At 39.6% G+C, this 23,345-nt stretch overlaps 2 protein-coding genes across 4 annotated transcripts in view; one reads left to right on the forward strand and one right to left on the reverse strand.

Moving 5' to 3' along the window:
• Positions 1-8,889, reverse strand: part of CHP1 (calcineurin-like EF-hand protein 1) — a 33,470-nt gene extending 24,581 nt beyond the window's left edge. Inside the window, exon 1 of the mRNA XM_004687902.2 lies at positions 8,664-8,889. Within this exon, the coding sequence (XP_004687959.1) occupies positions 8,664-8,730 (67 nt within the window). The 5' untranslated portion in view covers positions 8,731-8,889. The remainder of the gene's footprint in view (positions 1-8,663) is intronic.
• A 237-nt stretch (positions 8,890-9,126) lies between these two features.
• The window catches only part of EXD1 (exonuclease 3'-5' domain containing 1), a 28,795-nt gene continuing 14,576 nt past the window's right edge, over positions 9,127-23,345 (forward strand). For 2 of the 3 annotated variants that reach the window (XM_004687903.2, XM_012728573.1), the window contains exons 1-6: positions 9,809-10,018; positions 11,917-12,096; positions 16,381-16,449; positions 18,725-18,779; positions 19,070-19,197; positions 22,691-22,749. In XM_004687903.2, coding sequence (XP_004687960.1) covers positions 11,964-12,096; positions 16,381-16,449; positions 18,725-18,779; positions 19,070-19,197; positions 22,691-22,749 — 444 coding nt within the window. In that variant the 5' untranslated portion in view covers positions 9,809-10,018; positions 11,917-11,963. Of the gene's footprint in view, positions 9,198-9,808; positions 10,019-11,916; positions 12,097-16,380; positions 16,450-18,724; positions 18,780-19,069; positions 19,198-22,690; positions 22,750-23,345 lie in introns of those variants that run through there. The other variant, XM_012728572.1, reaches the window with a different exon arrangement.

The raw sequence follows: 23,345 nt of genomic DNA on the forward strand, positions 1-23,345 counted from the left end.
GGGCTACTGAGTTCCACTGAGGAACTGGCTGCAAGAAGGCAAACTAAACAATTTGTAACATGTTCAAGTTATCATCAGATGACATCTACAGAAAGCTATTTTGCTTCTCATTTTGAATTAACAGGTACAAGTTGACAATGAAAATGAGGCAATAGCTTTGAAAATGCAAAAAGGAACTTGTGGGAAATAGCCTGGTCTCACCAAATAGAGGTAGGAGGTGAAAAAATGAGTTATCAAATGAGAAAAGACAACAGCCAAAAAGGGTGTGGCAAGTGTGGACTTTGTCCTAGGCTGTACCTTGAAAGATTTAAAGGGGTGGCCAAAAGGGTTCTGATAGTTGCCCTCCTCCTAAAGCTTATGAAACAAAAATCTACTTGCAGTCTTAGGAACAGCCTGATAAAGTAAACAGGGCACAGCAGAAGCAGAAAGCCAGTGGCCCTGCACTGGGATGAGAGGACACGAGGTAAGAGGTGTGGCTGGGAGTCGTCAGCATCAGTGTGGGAAGCGGCTCTGCTCTGCTCCTGTGTTCCAAGTGGGCAGACAGCAGAAGGCTCTCATTCTGAGGTGAAGACTCACTCTCAGCCAGGCCAGAACCAGCAGGGTTCCAGACACCCAGGAAGCAGCTGTGGACCTTTCTGGCAGCCAGGAGGGTGAAAAAAGCCAGATGTAGAGTGCACCCTTGTGAGGGTCAGGCTGGCAGAGTCCAATCCCATTTACAGCACTGCAGCTTCCCAGAAAGGATGAGTGAAACAGGGTTATGGAGTGAACTGAGAGTCCAAGGGAAAGTTCACGGCAAGCCCTGCAGGTCAGCTACTATCATCATCACTCTTAAACTATAAGCCTGAAGGTACAGTTTTCCGCTGTCCTAATTGGCTCTGTCAGCCACAATCAGCATTTCTTCAGGAACCTGACCAGTTTATCCTGGCTCAGGCGCTGGGCCTCAAAGGCTGCTGGAGAACTAGAGTTACCTTTAGTTTAACAAAAATAAATCAGTTAAAGAAAGACTCTGTTTCCCAAAAGATGTTTCAAAAAACCAAAATGTGTGCGTCTATCAGTAGTGTTTTCATTTCTTCATATACCATCTGTTTGTTATCAGTTATTTGTAGACGTCCTACAGTTGTAGTATCTTACTTTTCGTTTATTTATTCATAATTTCTCTGTATTTCTTTGGAGTCCTTTCAAACACTACATAGTCTACTGGATCAGTTTTTAGTACTTAGATATTATATACTTCAGATTACTTTTCTTCAAGAAGGAATACATTCAATTTTTATTTTTTATACTTTTTTTTTAATTTGAGAAAATAATCTATGTACAGGTTGAAAATGCAAATAGACTAGAGTACCCAATGAAGTCTCTCTAACTACCAACTTCTCCTGTTTCCCTTGCCAAAGGCACACTATTACCAGTTTCTTGTGAATATTCCTAAAAATTCCCTGTGTCTATATATAAGTTTGTATAGCAGTTTATTAGTTTTATCTATAAATAAATATATGTTTATTTTTAGAGCCAGAGGGGGAGTAAAACAGGCAAATCTACTGAAACACACTACTGCTGAGCAGCGGGGGAGTCAGGAGAGGTTTACTGTACCATATATGGGTCAGTTCCCTGGCCGAGGATCAAACTCTGGCTGTCAGCTGTCACTGAGACTTAAGCTCTAGGCCACCAGGGAGGCCCCAACAACTTAAGCAATTTTAAAATTGCTGTTATCCAATCCAACTCCATTGACAAATGAGCCATCAGATATCTCTGTAGTCTATATCCTCATTTGAAAGCACTAGGCACTTAAACCTCTTACAGCATGATTTTTAAGTCCCCACAAGAAAGTACAGGTATGTCGTTACACCAATTACTTCAGAAAATAAAGACCAGTTTATAGCTGCCTACATTCATAATTTACCAATATGTCAAAAATAAACATCTAAATGGTCAAACAACCCTATAATTACCACCTTCCAGTGCTAACTGGACTATATGGAAGCCAGCGGAGAAATGCACAACCAAACACCTGCTTTAAACACAACTCACTGTGCTCATATCTCAATCAATCTTCTAAATTTCAAAACTAATATTGTAATGATATTGTTACCAAGTCTTTGTTTTAAAAATCTTTAGAAAAACCTTCAATTTAGGTGCTAAACCTACCATCACAAATTCTAAAGCATACAGTTCAAAGCAACTTCAAGGAGCAAAAAGTTACTAGAACTACCAGGAAGGCAGAGCTCCGTTCCAGTAAACAGTTTTCATGGAAAGGCTCTAAAACTAGCAGGACACGTTTCCCGAACTTGTACCATTCTAGCCCAAAGGAAGTCTCAGGAATCAACAACTGTTCTCACATAAGGCCATGCACATGGACATTTCCTAAATGAATCTAAATTTTTCTCCAATGACAGGTAAATAATTATTTTATGTTACTACAAAATTACTTAAAAGGTCCTGCTAATCTTAACTCATAGCTTCCTAACATTACTACCTCACTCTCAGAATTAGAAAGCATTTCAGAGCAGTGTCAGCACTAAGGAGGAATAGCAGAGGAATGAATAAAAACCAAAAAGGAGTCAGAAAAATTTATTTTGCACTTGCCCTTAGCCTAAATCTTAATAGGAAAGAACAGATCAATAACCCAGTAAAACATACAAGTGTAACCAAAGGTAACACAAGGTAACAGATAAAGCCTGCACCTCCTGAAACACTCTACACCCCCAAATTTCCCCTGCTTCTCCTAACAAAATGACTTCAAGAGTTGGCCTTTTAGGGAAACTATAGACTAAGAGACCTAAAAGACATTAAAAAAAAAGAAAAAAGCTACCTCCTTATAATTGGGAAAATTTTAATATGATTTTAATATAGACCAAATAGAAGATAAAGTATGATCAGCTTTCTTAACAGCATTGTGATTATATAAGAGAAACCCCTGTTCTCAAGAGATTAATGCAGAAGTGTTCAGAAGTGAACCACTGACATCTGCAACTTTCAAATGATTCATCAAAAAATATAAATAGAGCAAATATAGCAAAAAAAAAAAAGCTGTTGAATTTAAAGTGGAAGGTTTATGGAAGTTCATTATACTATTTTAACTTTCCTATATATTTGAAAATTTTCATCATAAAAAGTGGGGAAGGAAGACCCTCCATGGTGGTGCAATGAGTGAAGCCAGCACTAGGAAGCTAGCCTCAACAAGCAAGTCAGGGAGCTGACCCACATGGAACAGCAGATCTCTCCTGTCTCAACAGCTGCTCCCCTCAGCAGTGTACTTCTTTGATCTGTCCTGCTCCCCACTCTGTCTCTGGTGGATCCTCTCACTGCCCCTGCACCTCTTGTTTGTACCCCAGTTCTCATATGCATAAATAAAAAAATCTTTTAAAAAATAAAGTTGGGAGGGAAGAGTTTTTAAATCATTTAATACAAACCAGTTAAGGGTTCTCCTTAGTGGTACAACCAGTAAAGCACAGCACTACAACTATCATAACCACTGCAGCACAAGTTCAATCCCCAGCCGGGGATGTGACCCACATGGCGCGGTAGACCTCTCCTGTCCTGCCCACTGCTCCCCTCAGCAGTGTATTTCAGTAGATCTGCCTGTTCTGCTCCCTACTCTGACTCTGGTGAATTCTCTCATCCCCTACCCCTCTGGCCTGTGTGCATAAATAAGTAAAACCTTAAAAAAAAATTAAAACCAGTTAAAAGTGCTCATTATTTGAGCATTTCCATTTCACTAGGAGCTAGAAAAGTGGTAGTTTTAGGAACTTCAGGCACGATGGCATGCAAGCTAGGTGAGGACCATGAAGGAGATTCAACATTTTAAGGCAAAAACAGCCTGAAGTTGAATTTCCATTTATAGGCTAGCTCAGGAAAAAAAAACAAAAACAAAACCCAGCAAACAAAAAACCACCACACTAGTTCTAACATCACTATACACTTTCAAACAAACAAAACCTCACCAGCCAGTGAGACGTATTTTCCAAACCTGTTCAACACCCTCACCATACCACATGGTACACATCAGAAGCTAAAGACTAAACACAACAATTGACTATTACTCAATTGGCATGAATCATTTCTCACAGATTAAGTTCCTGTTAAAAAAAAAAAAAAGGTTTTAGGGCCTCCCTGGTGGCACAAGGGGTACCACTCACTGCAGTCTGCAGTGTATTAGTTTAATTGCCGGCCAGGGAGCTGACCCACATGGCACAGCAGACCTCGCCTCTCTTGATTGCTGCTCCCCTCAGCAGTGTATTTCAGAAGACCTGTCTTTCTGCTCCCCACTCTGTCTCTGGTGAATTCTCTCACTGCCCTCCCCACCACTATCGTCTACACCCTGGTTCTTGTGCATAAATAAAAATAAGCTTTTTTTTAAATTAAGTAAAAATAAAGTTTTAACGAATTCAACTTAATGCTATGCTAAATTAACTAAGAGTAGAGATTATAGAAACCTCCAAGACACAGGGGACCTTTCTCCTAAAAACTTTTACTCAAATAATTTTTTAACTTTTGGACATGCTTCAATGTGAAGGCAGTAAGACAAATACGGAAAATGTTTTCTGCCGACTCAAAGGATTTTTAGACAATTTTTTTTAAACTATTAGAGGAACCATCAGTAGTTGTATCTTTTAAAAGTTTTATTTCCTCGGTGTTGGAAAAATAACACCTGTACTCGGTTTCTAATCCAATGCCATTGAAAATAGTAAAAGTTTAAAATGCTGTCACTTCCCCAGTTTTATATACACTGGGACAGTTTTATAACACATGCAATTGGCATTTTCTCAATAAGATGACCGTTATCCATGAGTTCAAAATAATATAGCTAACACTGACCTGGCACTGATTATATTAAGTAGTTTACATAATTTATCTCATTTAGTGCTTCATAAGACTCCTATAAAGTATTATTATTCCCATCAGCAGATGACAAAAAATGGAGGCTTACAGATAATTCTTACCTAGAACTACCTTTCCAAATCCTTAGAAATTACATTTCAAATACCAGCTACACTAATCATATATGAATTCTAATAGACTTACAAATGATGTATAATCATGAAGGGGATAAGGAGGGTGCCTATTCCACTAGGGTGTCTGATGGGTGTGTGATCTGACCTGAAGGGGTGTGACCCTATACCACTGAATCATACTCAGTGTTGTAAACCCAATGGTAACTCAATAAAAACTAAAATTAAAAAAAAAAGTATACAATAGCATCTAAAAACACAATGAATGTTAGAACAATGAGTTGCTGACTCTGGAGTCAATAAAATGTCAACTGCGAAAAACCAAAACCAAAAAAATATAATCACTAATTCCAATGCAAAGCTTTATATTGAATATAGTCAGTTTAACTCAAGTATACCTCATTTTTTTCACTGGCAAAGGAAATAGTGACAGTAATACTTTTTTTTTTAAAGATTTATTTATGTACACAAGAACTATGGTAAAGTACAGGTCAGAGGTGTAGTAACAGGGTGGGTGGTGGTGGTGGTCTGTGTGTGAGAGAATTCACTAGAGAGTCGGGGAGCAGAAAAGGCAGACTGATGAGGTACACTGCTGAGGGGAGCAGCGGGAGGGCCAGTCAGGCTAGATCTGCCATACCAAGTGGGTGGAAACTGCCTAGTGTCTGGGATAGCTTCCTAGTGCTGTGCTTTAGCCCGTTGCACCACCAGGGAGGGCCCAAAAGTAATACTTTTTAGTAAAGTATTTCTGATAGATAGTTCCCCACACTCTTAATGGAACAAGATGATGAAAATAGGCCAAATTCTACCTCTTCACCCACATCCTCATGTATCTGTTATTTTTAATCTTCTGAATCTTTAAAAAATAACATAACTCAAAAAACAAACAAAAAATAACTCTGCTGATGGGCACTAACTGGATATGACTCAACTCTGAGGATGGCAGAATGACTCTGTAGCAGGCTGCAGGGAGATGACAGCTCCTGGAAACCAACCAAAATAACCTTTTTCTCCATTCAAACTGGTTCATACATGCATCAAGGCCCAATTCCTGGCCTCCATATGGATGGCCCACAAGAATTCTGTCTTGAGGTCTCGAGATAGAAGCCACCCAATTTCAGCTATTTTATATCATGATGCTAATCTGAACTCTTGTAGGTTTATCTCCAAGATCAGGTTGTGAGTGTCTTTTGTCACCATCTGCTGAGTATCTAGTAAACTACTGAATAGACACTGTAAAAATTCAATTAAGTCCTTGTTTCATTAGACTTTCTGGCTCAATTATCTACATTTACACCGGTTGAGGTTGAGGTCCCTTAGGCTTGTGGTAGCTTTTCAGCAACTAGGAAAACAGTTCTTCCAAAAGTACTTAGGTATGCTTGCTCACAAGTCATTCGGTAATATAACCCAGAATCCTATTGCAAACCAAGCCCTTTACATTTGGTCAAAGGAATTAAACCAGAATGGGATTATGGCTCCTTTTATCATAAGACAAAAACGAGCCTTTCCCCATCTTCATTATGAGATTTTTTAATTTAATTTTTTAAAAAGATTTATTTATTTGTTCATACAGAACTGGGGTACAGGCCAGAGGCAGTGAGAGGATTCACCAGAGACAGAGTGGGGAGCAGAACAGGCAGATCGAGAAGTACACTGCTGAAGGGAGCAGTGGGCGGGTCAGGAGAGGTCTGCCGTGCCATGTGGGTCACCAAGGGGAAGGAGGGAATCGAACTCAGGCGAAAGCAGCTGGAGAGTCTTAGTGTTGTGCTTTAACCAGCTGTGCCACCAGGGAGGGCTGAGATTTTTTATTTTAATCAGGAATATATGGGTGGTGATGCATCAAATGTAATTAAAACCTTGCTGAGGGCCTCCCTGGTGGTACAAGGGGTTAACTCTCAGCACTATGGCACTATGAAACTATCAACAGCCACTGCAGCACAAGTTCAATCCTCAAATGGGGGGGGCCTGGGGCGGATGACCCACAAGGTGCAGCAGACCACTCCAGACTCCCAGCTGCTCCCCTCAGCAGTGTATTTCAGGAGATCTGCCTGTCTTGCTCCCATTCTGTTTCTGGTGAACCCTCTCACTCGACCCTCCTCCCCTGTACTTCTGGTCTACACCTGTTCTTGTATGTATAAATTAAAAAAAACAAAACAAAAAACACCAGCTGACTCCAAAGTGCCTATGTTTCTACTTGGGAATCAGAAAAGTCACAAAATGACCATAAGGTGAAGTTGTCAAACAAGTCCTGCATATTATGAATAGCTATTCTTCAAGCAAAATGACAAAAAGGATTGGATTAATAGATGGTGAGCTCATGTCATTAAAAGTCTTTATGAACAGGTTTAATGGCCTTATGTTAGAATGATAAAAGCAGTAAACCAATCTGAGATGGGACCAGCTTAATATCCTTTCCAACTTTAAGATTTTAAAAGTTGGCCTTCCCTGGTGGGGCAGCGAGTTAAAGCACAGCACTAAGAAGTTTAAGCCACTTCTGCATGAGTTCTATCCCTGCCTGCCCCGGAGGTGACCACATAGTGTGGCAGACCTCTCCTGACCCGCCAGCTGCTCCCCTTAGCAGTGTACTTCGACAGTCTGCCTGTTCTGCTCCCCATTCTGTTTCTGGTGGCTCTCCCACCCTCCGCATCTCTGGCTTGTATCCCAGTTCTGTATGAATAAATAAATCTTTAAAAAAAAAAGATTTTAAAAGTTGACATTGTTGGTAAGTGCAGGACAGTCATCTGATTTACCTCAGAGCACCACTGACTCTGTAGTTCCCCCAGTACTCTTCAACACTACCTGCATAGGGGCCAATGACTTACCTGACAGGCATCACAAAGAGACAGAGCTCAAATGCTGACATACATAACTCATTTAAAATACATTAAAATGAATTAATACGGAGAGAAAATATTATATGCAATATAAAGGGCTATCCAGTACATGATGGTGATTCGCAGAGCTTCTACATTCCCAATGCCTTGATGCCCCTTTTGTTCCGGGGATGAGGCTGAACTATAAAAAAAAAAAAATTGTTCCTAGTACAAATCCACACTGAGATTTTTGGAACATATCTAATTTCTATAGCGGCTGCATAAAGTACACCAGAATAATGTAAACCAGTGTATCTGAAATTAGAATAAGAATCGTCGGTGTAAGCAAAAATTGGTGGCCTGAGTATCCGTGGGTTTTGTCCACAGGTTCAGAATGAAAGAAGTCTCAGACTTTCAGGGTCCTGATTCTTTAATGGCCTCCCACCAAGTCATGCCTTCCAAAGTCTTACTATAAGACTGGTGGCAAAAGTCACAAGATCTTGCCGCAGTAGTAGTAAGAATGTGATTTCCCACAGTTGTCAGTGGTTTTAAGTCCTTAAACGTCACAGGAACGGATGTTTTCTGTAGGATCCATCCAGAGTTCCTGAATTTGTGGTTAATGCGAGGGAAGGAAATAAAGGAGTTCATGAGCAAAGGGAAGAGAAAAGAGCCGCGTCCGTGCTTTAGGGATGAATATGACTCCCGCCTTTGAGGGAAGGAAGCCCCACACGGAATAACCCTCCAGTCCTCTACCTCTAAACCCCAGCACAAGAAGATGCCCTGGACGCGCACAGGACCCCCAAACCTCTGGGCGCCCCAGCTCCAGACCTCAGCGACAGCTTTACTCGGTCTGGAGGCCAGCCGGAGGCGCCCGGTCCTGTTCCCACCTCCTACCCGAACTCACAGCCAGTCTCCTTTTTTATCTCTTCAAGCTCTTCGTCCCTCAATAACGTGGAGGCCCGAGACCCCATCACCGAGCCGGGAGCTCCTCCGGGAGCAGCAGCGCCAAAATAGACCGCGGCAGGAGGGAGGGAAGAAGGGAGGGGAGGTAGGGCCAGGGGTCAAGAAGGGAGAGGGCAGTGTTTCTACTGCGGACCGGAGAGCGAACCCGGGGGCGGTGCGCGGGGGTGGGCGGTCCCAGGATCAGCCAATCAGAAACCTGAAAGCGCTGGCGTAGACCCTAACGTCGACGCTCCTAAGTCCAGCCCCGCGAATGAATCAGCCCAGGGCTGCACGGTCTCGCTTAAGACAAGACCCCGCCCCCGGAACCATAATGCCACCGGCCTTAAAGGGCCAATGTACTCAACCCGCTGGTCCTGGCAACGCAATTAAAAGGGCGACGCCGTCGACCCGCTGTTTACCACCAAAAAACCCGCAGCTGGCCACGTAGCTAACCCTTTCCTCACCGACTTTTAACACTGGGCTTCCCACCCAGCAGGTGAAACGGTGGCGGAAAGACACAAAAATAAATTGGGGGAACCGTGAACCCTCGGATGCGTCTCCTGGGAACTGCATGCCGGGAGTTGCGCCTCCTCTTTCTTGGCGGTTCTCTCTCCTCCGCGCCGCCGTGGGCGCTCTGGAGCCGGCCCGCGCGGGGAGCCGACGGGCAGCTCGGGAAACACCCGGGACCGCTGGTTCCGCCCGGCTGGCGTCGGCTCGGCGAGTCGAGTCCATTGCGTACTTTTCTCTGGTTTGCTTTGGGGACTTTGATAACCGCCGCCGCGGGCCGGGAGCTCCCCAGGGTTCTGAGTTCAAAGAGCAAAGCCCAGAAAACTCACCTTTTGGCTAAAATTGAGACAGGGTTTCCCAAACTTCCTTTGGTGGAAAAAAACCCTAACGGCTGCGGGGAGTGAATTCCTGGCTTATGACCCGCGGTTTACAGTAATCTTATTTTGTCTTAAAAATGAGGAATTTGCATTTTCTTTCGTGGCTTCTTTTTCACTTGTTGGAAGTGTTTAAAGCCACTCGTGAAAGTTTTAAGCCTAGTTCTTAGCCTGTGGCTTCAGCCGCCCTCATATCCCCGCCCTCCCTGCCCAGTGTTTGAGTGAGCAAGCTGGGCAAGTGCCCAAATTAATCTTAATTTTTAGCTTTTACCTAAGGCTATGACCGCTAAGCCTGAGGCCCTGGCGCTGGTTTCCCGGAGTAGTTTTCGTGACTGACCTGCCCTTTTTTGACCTAGTGATGTGCTTTCCTATGCAGAGCGTGAAATTCTGGATATGCCCGTCTAGAAGCTGCAGGAGCTGCTTTTATCTTGCGAATGTGGGTATGATAGGAACGCCTCGAGGTCAGCGAAATGAGTCTGCCTTGAAAGTCAGTTTCTAGAATTAACTGTGGTTTTGCCTTCCTAATTTTGAATCTTATCTTTTGCATCTGTCTTCAATCAAAGCTTTCCTTGCTTTGTCTTCATTTTTTTCCTGACTCACTTTAACATTTCTAAAATGTCCTTATTGTGCAACACTTCACAAACTTTATTGCTATGTATCTTTTTAAACTATTAATTCTTGCCTCTGTAAAGGACTGGTTTTTCCAGTTTTGTCCTCTTTTGTTTTTTTAAAAATTCTCTTTGCCTGTTGGATTAACTTGAACAAAAAATTATTTTCTCAGGCATTCTAGTGACTTGCTTTATGTTCTCTCTGGATGCACAACACTTGGTCTTGCTCTGGGCCACACAACTCCTCTGCTAGATGCTTGGTTTTACTTAAGCTGGCTCCGTTAACTTCTAGCTGTATGGCTTTGAGCAGATATCTTAAATCTTTAAGCCTTATTTTCTACATCTATATACTAGATGATGGTCATTGTGAACAACAGATAATAACAAATCTTAAGATACCAAAATACATGCATTTTTTCTGTCTAAAAACACCTTGTAACCACTTACCTTTTTCCTTTTGTATTAATCCAAAAGTTACTTCAGCAGTGTTTTATAGATAAATTACAAAATTCATTGGTTGACTATTCCTAAGATGGCTCAGGCAAGTAAATTTTAAATTTAAAGCACTATAGAAGAACATTTATCTGGAGTTATAAATACAAGAACACCCAAAATACAGGATTGTTCTAAAGAGTACTTTTTAAAAAAGAATTCACCTTTTAAATTACATTCTTACCCTAAAGAATATGAGCATCTACTATAAATGGTAGTTACAGTTGGGTAAAGTTATTTTTTTGGGTAAAATTCTTGCTGTACTTTGTACATTGTTACATTAATACTTTGTTAATGATGAGTATATGTGCCTACAAAAAACAGCTATATTTCCCAAAAGTAGGGTATAGCCTGTGGCAGCTTGATCTGTCAGGTTGTGCCTCACACCATTCCTTTAGGTGTGCTCAGGACAGGGTGGAATGTCCCTTGCAATGACATGGCAGCTGCATTAGTAATGCAAACATTGTTATTATTCTAAGTCACTTAGGCTTGGTTGGTAGCAATGTCAAAGTCTGGAGGTGTTAATCATCAAGAAGAGGCAAAATCCAGACGAGGTTAGATTAGATCCCAGACATTTCTGATTAAATAGTTTGTTGTAACATGTGTTGGCAAAATATATTGATATCAAATTTTTAACTTGTTTTTTTAATTTTTAATTGATGTTGAAAAGATGTATGTATGTGCCATTAAAGAGACTACGTGTTCTGCTTGTCCCATTTAGCTAAGGAGAATTTATTTTATATTTTAAAAGATTGATTTCTATTTATGTATGCATGCAAGAACTGGAGTGCAGGCCAGTGGTAAGAGGGAGGAGAGGAGTCACCAGAGACAGAGTGGGGAGCAAACAAGCAGATGTACTGAAATACCCTGTTAATGGGAAAAGCAGGCAAGAGAGGAGCGGTCTGCTGAGCCATGTGGCTTTTAGCTCCCTGGTTGGTGATAGAACCCAGGCCTTAGTGATCGTGCTGAGATTCAACCCCTAGGCCACCAGGAAGGCTCCTAGCTAAGGAACATTTATAGACCAGGAAGCCAAGACTTACTTGTATGGAGTCATGATTTTCAGTATACCATATATAAGAGTTGGTGCTTACAGTGATCCTTTTTCATTATTTTTAAAAAAACAAAACTGAATTACTCTGATACTTTATTTTTGTTGCTCTTTCCAGGTATGGGAAAAGGTACATAACCCTATTCTCTGATTTTTAAAATCATTAAGATCTCTTTTATTTTCAAGTGTTTGGATACTCAAAGAAGATTATTTGAAGACTGCTTTTGGATGGAATGGATCCCAGTAGTGACTACCATTTCCTCAATCAGATTTTGTGGAGAAGGGTGAAACTCACATTGGTTTGTGGCGTCTTTGAGGGAGTGCTCCAGCATGTGGACCCTAACAAGATTGTTGTCCTAAAAAAAGGTTTTCCTCTATTCACTCATTCATTATATGCTACCTTTTAAGAAGTGAATAGCTGAGTTTGGGTGATGGGTTTGGGCTTCATCAGAGGGAGGCTTTTTTCCTATTTTACGGAAGGGGGGTGGGAGGAAGTTTTAGAATGCCCTTTTCCCTAGCAGAGCAACATAGCTGAATATGTTGGTTTGTCCCACTTCTATATTTTTATAATGACAGATTTTCAATATATAAAATTTTTTTAATTGCATATTTCCTGTTTCTCTCTGGAACAGCTTTAATTTAAAAGTAACTGTTCTATTCGGTAGAATTGTTTTTGGCTTTAACAGACAAATTCACAGAGACAGTAAGGGGTTAATTTTTTATTTGGCTCCTGAGGAATTGTGATGGCTGAATGATGCCAGAACCTATGAGGCCCTGTGCTTCTGTTTTTCTACCTCAGTGCTTATGTTATGTTATCTTCAAGCCTCTGCACATTCCAACTTCAATTGCCGTTCGTTGTGAAGGATACAACTTTAGGAAGAGCCAAATGGAAGAGATGCATAGGTCAAGGTGTGAGAAGAGACACAAAGTTTTACATGCCCTCTCTGGATGTGTCACCTTCTTAGCTCCTTCATGTGTTTGCTTACCTGGAGGTTCCAATAAGTAGTTTTTATTTAGCTAGAATATGGACTCACTTGGATAGTTGTTTTCCTGGCATAATGATGTTCAAGTTCACAATTGTGAAACTCATAATAAATGAGACTTGAGAGATTAATGTGATTGTTATGTCATATTGTAAGTTGAAATTGACTTTTTGGGCTAAGATGGGATTGACTATATGGACATTTGTAATACTATTCATTCAGTAATTATTTGCTGGCACCTTTATGTCCTAGACCTTGTCCTATAGGTACTAGGGATAAAAATAAGGATTATATTATGCCTGTCCTCAAAAAACTTCAACTAGTAAGAAAGATAAATAAGTAGAAAGGTATAATGCAATGTATATCCTCTCTGATAGAGGGATGTATAAAATGAAATGGAAGCAGAGCTTCGACTAATTTAGATCTGGGAGTGTTAGGACAGTGAGGCTGGCCTCCCAAAGGAGGAACTAATGATGGGTCTACATCTGGATTCTCAAACTGTGCATAACACTCACATGGAAGACTTGTTATAACACAGATTGCTTGGCCCTACTCCCAGAAATTCTGATTTTTTTTTAAGATTTATTTATTTATGCATATAAGAGCTATGGTGTAGGACAGAGATGTGGAGGGCAGTGCAAGAGAGGATTCACCAGAGATAGAGGTAGCAGAACAGGTAGACTGACTGAAATACACTGCTGAGGGGATCAGTGGGAGAGACAAGTCTGCTGCACCATGTGGGTTGGCTCCCTGTCTGGAATTGAACTCACTCTGCAGTGGCTGCCAATAGCTTTATAATGCTGAGATTTAACCCTTTGTGCCACCAGGGAAGCTCCCAGGATTTCTGATTCTGGAATGGAGGCCCAAGAATTTGCATTTCTAAAAGTTTCCAGATGATGCTGATGCACTGTGTCAAGGAACCACCCCTTGAGAACCATTGTCTCACAGACAATGCAGAAGTAGTAGCATGTACAAAAATAAACAGACATGAAACAGTACATTCAGAATAAGGAAGTAAATTTCAACAAGAAGATGTGGTAAGAGTTAAGGCTGGAGAAGTAAGCACGAGATAGACCAGATAGGCCTCATGTATCGGCATCTGGACATAGCTGAAAACTGAGGAGCAATCAAAAACTTTAAGTGAGAGGCAATGCCAGGTTTCAAATTCGTTCCCAGAAGCCAGTTAGGAACATGCTCAGCAGTTAGAAACAGATTCACTTTGAATAATTTAATAAATTGGGAGTTTATTCTTTTATAAAAGAAGGCAGGCATTCTAGAACTACTGTGATTTCAAAATGGCAGGGGTCTAGTGTTCATCTTTTTACTCCACCCTCTCTAGCACATGGCTGTAGATCCCAAGGCCATTTCATAGCTGGAGTTGCCATTTCATAGGTGGAGTTACTAACATGAGGAAGAAGAAAGATTAAATCCCTAGAAATCTAATAGATTACCACTATGGTAATCTAGCAAGGGAGACAGGGCAATTGCTTGCCTCAAAAAATGGCATTGAATAGACAGTAGTTTTTAAATGCTCCATATAGCATTTAATATAAAATATGTTGGTATATTTCTCTCTAGTCTTTTTATTTTTAAGTTTATTTATTTTTAACAATGTATTTATTATTTATGCATACAAGAACTGGGTTACAAGCCAGGGGTGTAAGGGTGGGGTGGTGTGAGAGGACTAACCAGAGACAGAGTGGGGAGCAAAATAGGTGGATCTATTGAAGTAACACTGCTGAGGGGAGCAGTGGTCATGTCCAGAGAGGTCTGCCACTCACCTCCCTGGCTGGAGATGCTATAGTGGCTGTAGATAGCTTCATAGTGCTGTGCTTTAACCCTTTCTGTCACTAGGGAGGTCTATTTCTCACTATTCTTTAGTTACACAGATTTTATATTGTTGACAAATTGTGTCTATCATACTTTCTCAGTTAACACTATAACAAACATTTCTCTATTTAAAATGTCAATTTAATGGTTAAATATTTTAAAACAAAAAGCTTTAAAATATTTGTTTTATAATTATAAAATACAATTTTGTATTTAAAATCTTTGTAGTTATCTTTTTAGGAATAGTACCAAAATGTTCAGTTACGAGGTGAAGTTTTGGATATCTTAAATGTTTTTTTTAAAGATTTATTTATTCATGCATACAGAACTGGGGTACAGGCCAGAGATACAGAGGGAGAGAGGATTCACCAGAGAGAGTGGGGAGCAGAACAGGCAGATTGACCAAAGCACAGTGCTGAGGGGAGCAGCAGGCAGGATAGGAGAGCTCTGCTGGCCAGAGATCAATCTCAGTCTGCAGTGACTGCAATAGCTTCATAGTGCTGTGATTTAACCAATTACGCCACTAGAGAGGACCGTATTTTAAATGGTTTTGATGCATATTTACAAATACCTTTTTGAAAGGGTTGTGCCTTTTTAATTTGATACTAGTAATATGTGAGTGAATTAGAGGAAATCTGGTCTTGGATTTTATTTAATGTCGATGTACATTTTCCCTTAATTTTTGATAGGCAAAAAGTGATGTTTCATTTTGGCATATTTAAAAAATATTCCTAAAGAAGTTGAACATGTTTTTTGATACTTGTTTTTTAATTTAATGTACTATGTGAACAAGGCAGGGGATGACATCACTGTGACAGCAGTATGAAGAAATGAATGACTGAGGGAGAAATTGGACACATGGAAAGAGACAGGGACTTCGGACAATGAGGGGACACAACAAAGGGGAAATGATGGGAATCATAGCTAAGGTTCAGCAAGTAAGGAAGAAGATAGAAATGCCTAGGAGTTGGAATAAGTAGCCTGGTAAATAATGAGCTAAAACAGAATGGGAGATAACTTCTACATCTATAACTCTCAGATTATAAGATAGAAGTAACTAAGGAGACTGGAAGGAGCAAATCAAGGAGTCAATGATTACAAGAATGTGGCTTACAATCACTTGAGTCCTGCGTTTGAATCCCGACTCTTTCACCACAAGTGTGACCTAAGGAAGTTATTCAACCTTTCTGAGTCTCATTCCTCCATAATGAAGATAATGAAATGTCAATCTATTATTTATTGGACAGTTTAAAGTAGGCAAATACTTAGGATGCTGCCTACTTTGAAGTGGATGCTCAGTATGGTAGCTCTAGATAGTCAGAAAGGAAATAAATATGAAGAATGTCTTATAAGTCAAAGAAGAAGGGACAGTAGTATTGTCAAAAGAGACACTGGAACCCAGTAAAATTACACTTCAAACTTTTTTTTTTTGAGAAACGGTGATCTTTGATCTCAGTGGAATAATAAGATTGGAATTCAATTATGTTGGATTACTGAGAAATGTAGAAATATAAAACTGTGAACACATCTAGAAAAATGATATCATGTTGCAGACATGGCATCTAAATTTCTACCAACTCTCTTACCTACTCATAGAAGACCCTTGTATTATCCCAGATAATTTATAAGTTCAAGCATGTAGTTGATAGGGTGTGGGCTCCAGAAGCAGTGAATTGTCTTAAGTGTTTTTACTACTTTCAAGGCTACATAGCTTTGTAATTTATTACTAGCTCACCATTCCTTAGGGAAAAAATAATTTGGAGTACTTTTGACAGATAATTTCTTACACTTTTAGGGAATATTTTTTGTTAACTGGATAAACTATTTCCTTTAACAGTGAAGAATGTGGAGACTGGTCGAAGTATCCCTGGAGTGAAGATGTTTTTTGGGCATGAGATTGTGAATGGTAAAGTTATATTTCCCAAATGCTGCTTTTGAGATTTGTAGTAGCAATAAAATATCGGGTCTATCTCATTCCAGTATTTAAAAGATACCAGCTTGCCTTTAAAATTGCATTTATCAACTCATAAAGTTGATACTTGAGAATTGATCCTTATCTTACAGTTTCGAAGAGTACTCTAATATCAAAACAGTCTCAGATAATTTTAATCATTTTGGTTTTAATGATGTGAGCATTACTGGGCTCTCATTACTATACATAGCCAGCAGACAGGAATCTGAACAGAAAGGAGTTGTCTGGCTCAGTAAATGAGTTTAACATACTCATATTACATTTCTTATCTGAAACCTTGGGGCCAAATGTTTCAACAGTCAGAATTATTCTGGACTTTTGGAATACCTAACACAGGGTATATACTGTTCATGTTATTTAATTCCTTAAGCAGGACTGGGTAGTACTTTGTAATAAAACACATTTCTGCAGAGAAACAGGTAGAATATCATAGGACTATAAATAGTGTATCATTCAGGTTTTGCTGCCAAAAGTTTACAAACTTGTTTTTGTTTTTAGAGACTTTGGTCTCTGAAGTTGTTGTTTGTTTTCTGCTTGTTTTTTTCTGCCAGCAAAAGCCATTTAGCAAGTATAGGTCCAATTGTTAGCTTAAGTGTAGATAAAGTTTATCTGGTCAGTGTGCTTCAAACAGGTCAAATAGGATAAAAGAAAGGGGTCAGTAGTAAGAATGGGTTACTTTAAGAACTTAAGAGAGAAAGCCTTTAAAGGAGAAGTTAAATCAGTGTGGTAAAAATGAAATATGTAAGAAAATAAATATAAAAAATTAGTGTGGTGTTGAGGGAGGTGGACAAATGGAGGCCTGAGACCTCACAGAGCTGTACATGTTTTACTTACGGGGCAGATATGAGGAAAGGAAAGGACTCCTGTCAATGACAGATGACTGCTTAAAAAGTTGCATTGTGAGGGAATTTTAATTTAGGAAAAGATGAAAAAGTCACCCAATGAATGACTACAAATCCATAATTACTTAAAGTCAGACAAGGCCTGCCAGCTACCTAATTCCTTTCTCTCTGAGTATGCTACTGTTAACACTTTGTGTCCCTTAGACACCTTTTTATAATGACAGTGATGATGGTAGTGGTGAAATTCTTAACTCTGTTTTAATTATTAGCCTTTGCAACCCAGCAGAGGCCTGGACTGGACTAAAACTAGGCTGTGCATAGGGTTGTAAAGAGAATTGAAGGGATTACTACTGCTGCCTCCCTAACTTGAAAGAAGGCTGACAACTTGACTGACCAACTTTGTTATTTATATACCTTGACTGATCTCCTAAATTCTTTCCCAGGATTTGGCCTTTGTTCATAATTTTTAACTCAGAAGATGGCCTGCTCCTTCTTTGCCATGTGACCCAATCAAGCATGGTAGGGTTTCCCTAAAAAGCACCTTGAAGAAGAATTATCACAATGAAGGATACTTGACTTCTAATGTTCTTAGTGATTTTGTTTTCTTCTCCAGACTCAACACTTTAAATAATACAGGAAAAAGAGACACGTGAAGCATAGTGGCCCCTGACATGCTTTACCTAGAAAGTTCCCTAAGTGTATTTCATTGAATTTAAGGTGCTGTATTACTTTTCCCACCCTAAGCAAGTAAAAGAAGCTACCAAATTGTTAATGTGTTTTTATTTTTAATCATTGAACTTTGAGGCTGTTAAAAATGTGCATCTTAAAATAAGTAGTATATAGTATTTTCCTATATTCTCTTACACTGGTTAGGATAAAGATAAATGGTTTTAGAATCTCTGTAGAATGTTGTCTCATTTCTTTTGTGATTTCTAATCTGGTTATTTTTAAATTACATGACACTGACCTATTAGTGCACCAGTTTGTGAATGGAAAGGATATATGTCAACAACTTAAGAGAAAACCCATGAACAGTGTATTGAAGGAAAGTGAATTAGGATGGATGTGAATAGGAAAGAAAAATTTTATCTAGAACCAGTCTAAGTCACCACAAAGATTCCCTGGAACAGAAAGTATTCAGGAAGGATGCAGAGAGATTCCTAGCCCTACTGAATGACCAAGGCAGCTTTATAGAAACATAATGCATCTTCAAAACTTCGGGTAGTCTTCTGGGTTCTATTGATTAAGGCCTCTGTAAACTGACATTTCATTTCTAATTACCGTTTGTAGTTCGTAGTCAAGTGGAGGGAGGGGGAGGTAAGGGAGTAGTTAATCTCTTGGATGGAAGCCATCTGGTTATTTTGCAGTGGAACTACTGGATGAAGTGGAACAAGGTTCAGTGAGAGAAAAGACGTCTGTTAGGTATGATGGATTAATTTTCTTACTTATGATACTCAAAAATATCTATCAAGGTACAAAGCCTTAAAACTTACTCACTAGCTGCATAATTCCTAAAAAAGTCTAAAGTGATATAAATGCGGAGCAGATGAATGCTTCCTTCCTTAGATGGCATCGGCAGGTCAGTGTAAGCAGTGGATGAACGGCCCTCGATTAGAGGTCCAGAGTCCTTACCATTTGTCACAAAATTTGTTTATGGCACTAGCAATAAAGGTCAAGTTCACCTGAGTTGTTTTTTCTTTTGGAATGCACAGTCCAAATACAGGAAGAACCAGGATAGATAAAATGAAAGATGCAGAACTAAATGCATGTGAACTTTCATCATCTGGTCCTGAGGCACCAGTCACCTCTCTACTGAATGACCTCAAGTACAGCCCATCGGGTAAGTACCAGGGATTCTGAATCTCCAAATATCATATATTGTGGTTCCAGACTCTGTAGCATTTATGCGACTCAGAGTCAAGATTCTGTATGCAGTATACAGCAATGCCATTGCTTTAAGGCTCTGAATTAATATAAAATATCAAAATTTATTTTTAATTTTATTTAATATTTAAGAGAATACTATTTGCCTGAAATTTTGGATATATAGTATATTCCTGAGCTCATTGCAGAGGAAGCAGATCCTAAAAGAGATAAATGAGCATAATGTATAGTACTCTAGTGCTAAATCCTAAGAAGGGAAAAACAAGAAAGAAAAGTATGTAAAGGCTTGGGCTTATAATTTTCAAGTGTCCAAGACAAGCCTCACAAAAATATGGTGGAAAATGTGGGTAATATTTGAGTAAAGGTCAGATAAAAGAGGAATATTCCTGCCACATAAATATATATATATCTGGGTACAAAAGCCCTGAGATAGGAACATGCAGAATCTTGAAGGAACAGTAAGGAGATCAGTGCAACTTGAGCAAAGAGAGTTAGTAGGGAGGGTGAGGTAGATCTTGGAGGACTTTGTAGGTCATTGAAGGGATTTTGGCTTTCCTCTGAAATGAAAAGAGAAGCCACTGGTAGTCTTTTTGATTTTACTGTTTCCCTAATAACTGATTGGGGATGTTGCACATGAGGATGTTGAAGATCTTATCATGAACTAATCTACCATCTGAATGTCTTTAGTGAAATCTCTGTTCCTATCTTTTGCTCATTTTTTATTATTTTTCGGTTTTAAGAATTCTTATGTATTTTAGATATAAGTCTTTTCTCAGAGATCGGCTTTGCATATATTTTTTCCAAGCCTGTGGTCTGTCTTTTCTAGCTCCCATTGTTAATTTTGAGAATTATAGTTTTTCCATTTTTTTTTTAAAGATTTATTTATTCATGCATACAAGAACTATGGAACAGGCCAGAGGTGTGGGGGTTGAGAGGATTCGCCAGAAACAATGGGGAGCAGAACAGGCAGATTGAGGAAAAACACTGCTAGGGGGAGCAGCAGGCGAGATGAGACAGGAGATGTCTGCTGTGCCATGTGGATCAGCTCCCTCTCTGGGGATCCAGCTTGTGCTGCAGTGGCTGCAATAGCTTCACAGTGCCGTTACTCAACCCCTTGTGCCCCCCGGCAGGTGCTTTTGATGTTGTACCTAAGAAATTTTCTTTCTAACTCAATGACCAAAGATTTCCTCCCATGTATTCTCCTTATAAAGCCTTATAATTTTAGGCTTTACATTTTCATAAATGATTTATTTTTAGTTAATATTTGTATATAATGTGAGATATGGGTCCAGGGTATTTTTAAACTGTATGTGGTATCTAGTTGTGCTAGTACAATTGCTTAAAAGTCACTGTTTTCTCAACTCACTTACCTTTGCATCTTTGTTAAAAATTGTCTGTAGGTTTATTTCTGGACACTTTTGTTCTATTACATTTGTTGTCTTTACATCAATACTAGACAGTTTTGTTTAATGATAAAATCTTGAAATGGTGTAATATGTGTTTTGGCTATTCTGTATGCCTTACAGTTCCCTATGAATTTTAGAATTGTTAATTTCTACCAAAAAGAAAAAAACTGCTGGACTTTTTATTGAAAATGTGTTGAATCAATAGATCAATTTAGGGACTATTGATACCTTAAAAACATTGAGTATTCCAATCCACTAATTCAATATATCTCTCCATTTATTTAGATCTTACCCACAATGTTTTGTAGATCTCTGTATATGTTTTACATGTATTTAGCTACATTTATCTCTAAGTATTTCATTAAATAGTTTTAAACTATAGGCCTACCTCAGAAATATGTTATTCAGAGAACAATTAAAATAATTATTACCATAAAGCAAGTCACACAGGATTGGCCAAACCTTCAATTTGTATATAAAAAAGCACCATCTGGCAAGTACAATAAAATTAAGTATACCTTGCCTTGTCAATGGTGTTTTTTTAAAACTTTTGTTTCCATTTGAGGTAGTTTTGCATAAAAACTATTGCTTTTTTACTTCTGTTTTAATGGATCCTGGATATTAAATGGATACTAAGAGGACAGCGATCATAAAAGCATAAATACCGGTTAGGAGACTACTGAAATAATTAACTTCAGTAGGTATGATGGCTTGGACCCTGTGGTGGCAGTATCACTGGTGAGAAGTGGTGAAATTCTGGATGTAGGGAGAAGTCAGTGTAACAAACTAACAAATTAGATATATGTGTGAAAGAAAGAGATGGATCAAGGTGACTTCAGGGGTTTGGGCCTGAGCAGCCAAGTATAGAGTTGCTATTAGATGGGAAAGACTGGGTGAGGAGGATTTGGGGGAGGTGATTAAGAGTTTAGTTTTAGTCAACCTAAGTTTGAATATAAGCCTAGGGATGAGCAGAAAGATCTGAGATACAGATATAAACTCAGGGGTTTGCCTGTAGTTTATTTAAAGCCTTGAGACTAGATGAGATTAAACCACTAAATGAGTAAGTGTTGGTAGAAGAAGGAGGTACATACGTTGTGTCCTGTGCTACTTCAACCATTCTGAAGTTGTAGAGGCTGGGAGATGGAAAAAACATCTGTCAGGACTCAGAGAATTCTGACATTGGCCTACATCTAGGAGTAATTTATATTAAGCTGTTCTTTTTTTGTGATGACATGCTATTAAAAGTGTATATGGGGACCTCCCTGATGGTGCAGGGGTTAAGTCTCAGTATTATGAAGCTTTCGGCAGCCACTATAGCACAAATTCAATCCCTGCCAGGGAGCTGACCAACATGGTGCAGCAGACCTCTTTTGTCTCGCCTGCTGCTGCCCTCAGCAGTGTATTTTAGTCAGTCTACCTGTTCTGTTCCTTATTCTGTCTCTGGTGATTCCTCTTACCCACTACACCTCTAGCCTGTACCCCAGTTCTTGTATGCATAAATAAATAAATCTTTAAAAAAAAAGTGCGTGTGGTTAAGTATTTCCAGACATTACTGGAAATAAGTAAATAATCCACTTCAGGCCCTCCCTGGTGGCGCAGCGGGTTAAAGCACAACACAAAGAAGCTTAAACCACTTCCTCATGAGTTTGATTCCCGCCTCCCCCGGAGGAGATCCACATGGCGAGGCAGACCTCTCCTGACCCGCCTGCTGCTCCCCTCAGCAGTGTACTTTGTCGATCTGCCTGTTCTGCTCCCCACTCTGTCTCTAGTGAATCCTCGCATCCTCTGCATCTCTGACCTGTACCCCAGTTCTGTATGAATAAATAAATAAATCTTTAAAAAAAATAATAATCCACTTCGTAAGATTATCATTGGTGAGTCTTTCCTTATTCTCAGTTGACAAACAGGATGCTAATGGTGTTCATTATGTGGAGGACCTTTGAATTGCAATGGAATAGTAATTTATGAGCATGCTAAAAATAACAGGAGACTATCCTATATACAGTGAAGAGCAGTACATATAAATCTATCTTTCTCTTGTAGAGGAAGAAGAGGTGACATACACAGTTATTGATCAGTTCCAGCAAAAGTTTGGGGCTGCAGTAAGTATTGTTCTCAGTGGTCTAAGTATTGTTTGTATACTGGTATCTTATCTGTCTCATGAATTTCTTTAATTACAAGCTCTTTTCCCTAATAATTCCTCTTCCTTAATAATTCAACAAAATATGTGAATGTCTGATATATACCAGGCATTATTCTGGGGCTTGATGTTGAACAGGGTAAAACAATAATCAAACTAAAGTTCCAGCTCTTAGGTAGTTTACATTTGAATGTAAGGAAATAGACAAAAGTTGTATGGCAGCTGGTGAACAAGTGCTATGAAGAAAAGTGTTTTATAGGGAATAGAGTTGCAGGGAGTTCTTATTTTATATAGACTGGATAGAGAAAACTTATCTGAAGAGATGACATTAGAAGAGCATCTGGGGCCCTCCCTGGTGGTACAACAGGTTAGGAAGCAGCACTGTAAACTGGCCACAGCTCCTTCAGTGGGGGTTCCATCCTCGGCCCCAGAGGTGACCACATGGCCTGGCAGACCTCTCCTGTCTCACCCACTGCTCCCCTCAGCAGTGTACTTCATGGATCTGCCTGTTCTGCTCCCCACTCTGTCTCTGGTGAAGCCTCTCACCGCCTCTGTACC

Source organism: Condylura cristata, unplaced genomic scaffold (genome assembly GCF_000260355.1).
Source record: "Condylura cristata isolate star-nosed mole 26May11 unplaced genomic scaffold, ConCri1.0 scaffold00023, whole genome shotgun sequence".
Taxonomy (NCBI): Eukaryota; Metazoa; Chordata; class Mammalia; order Eulipotyphla; family Talpidae; genus Condylura; species Condylura cristata.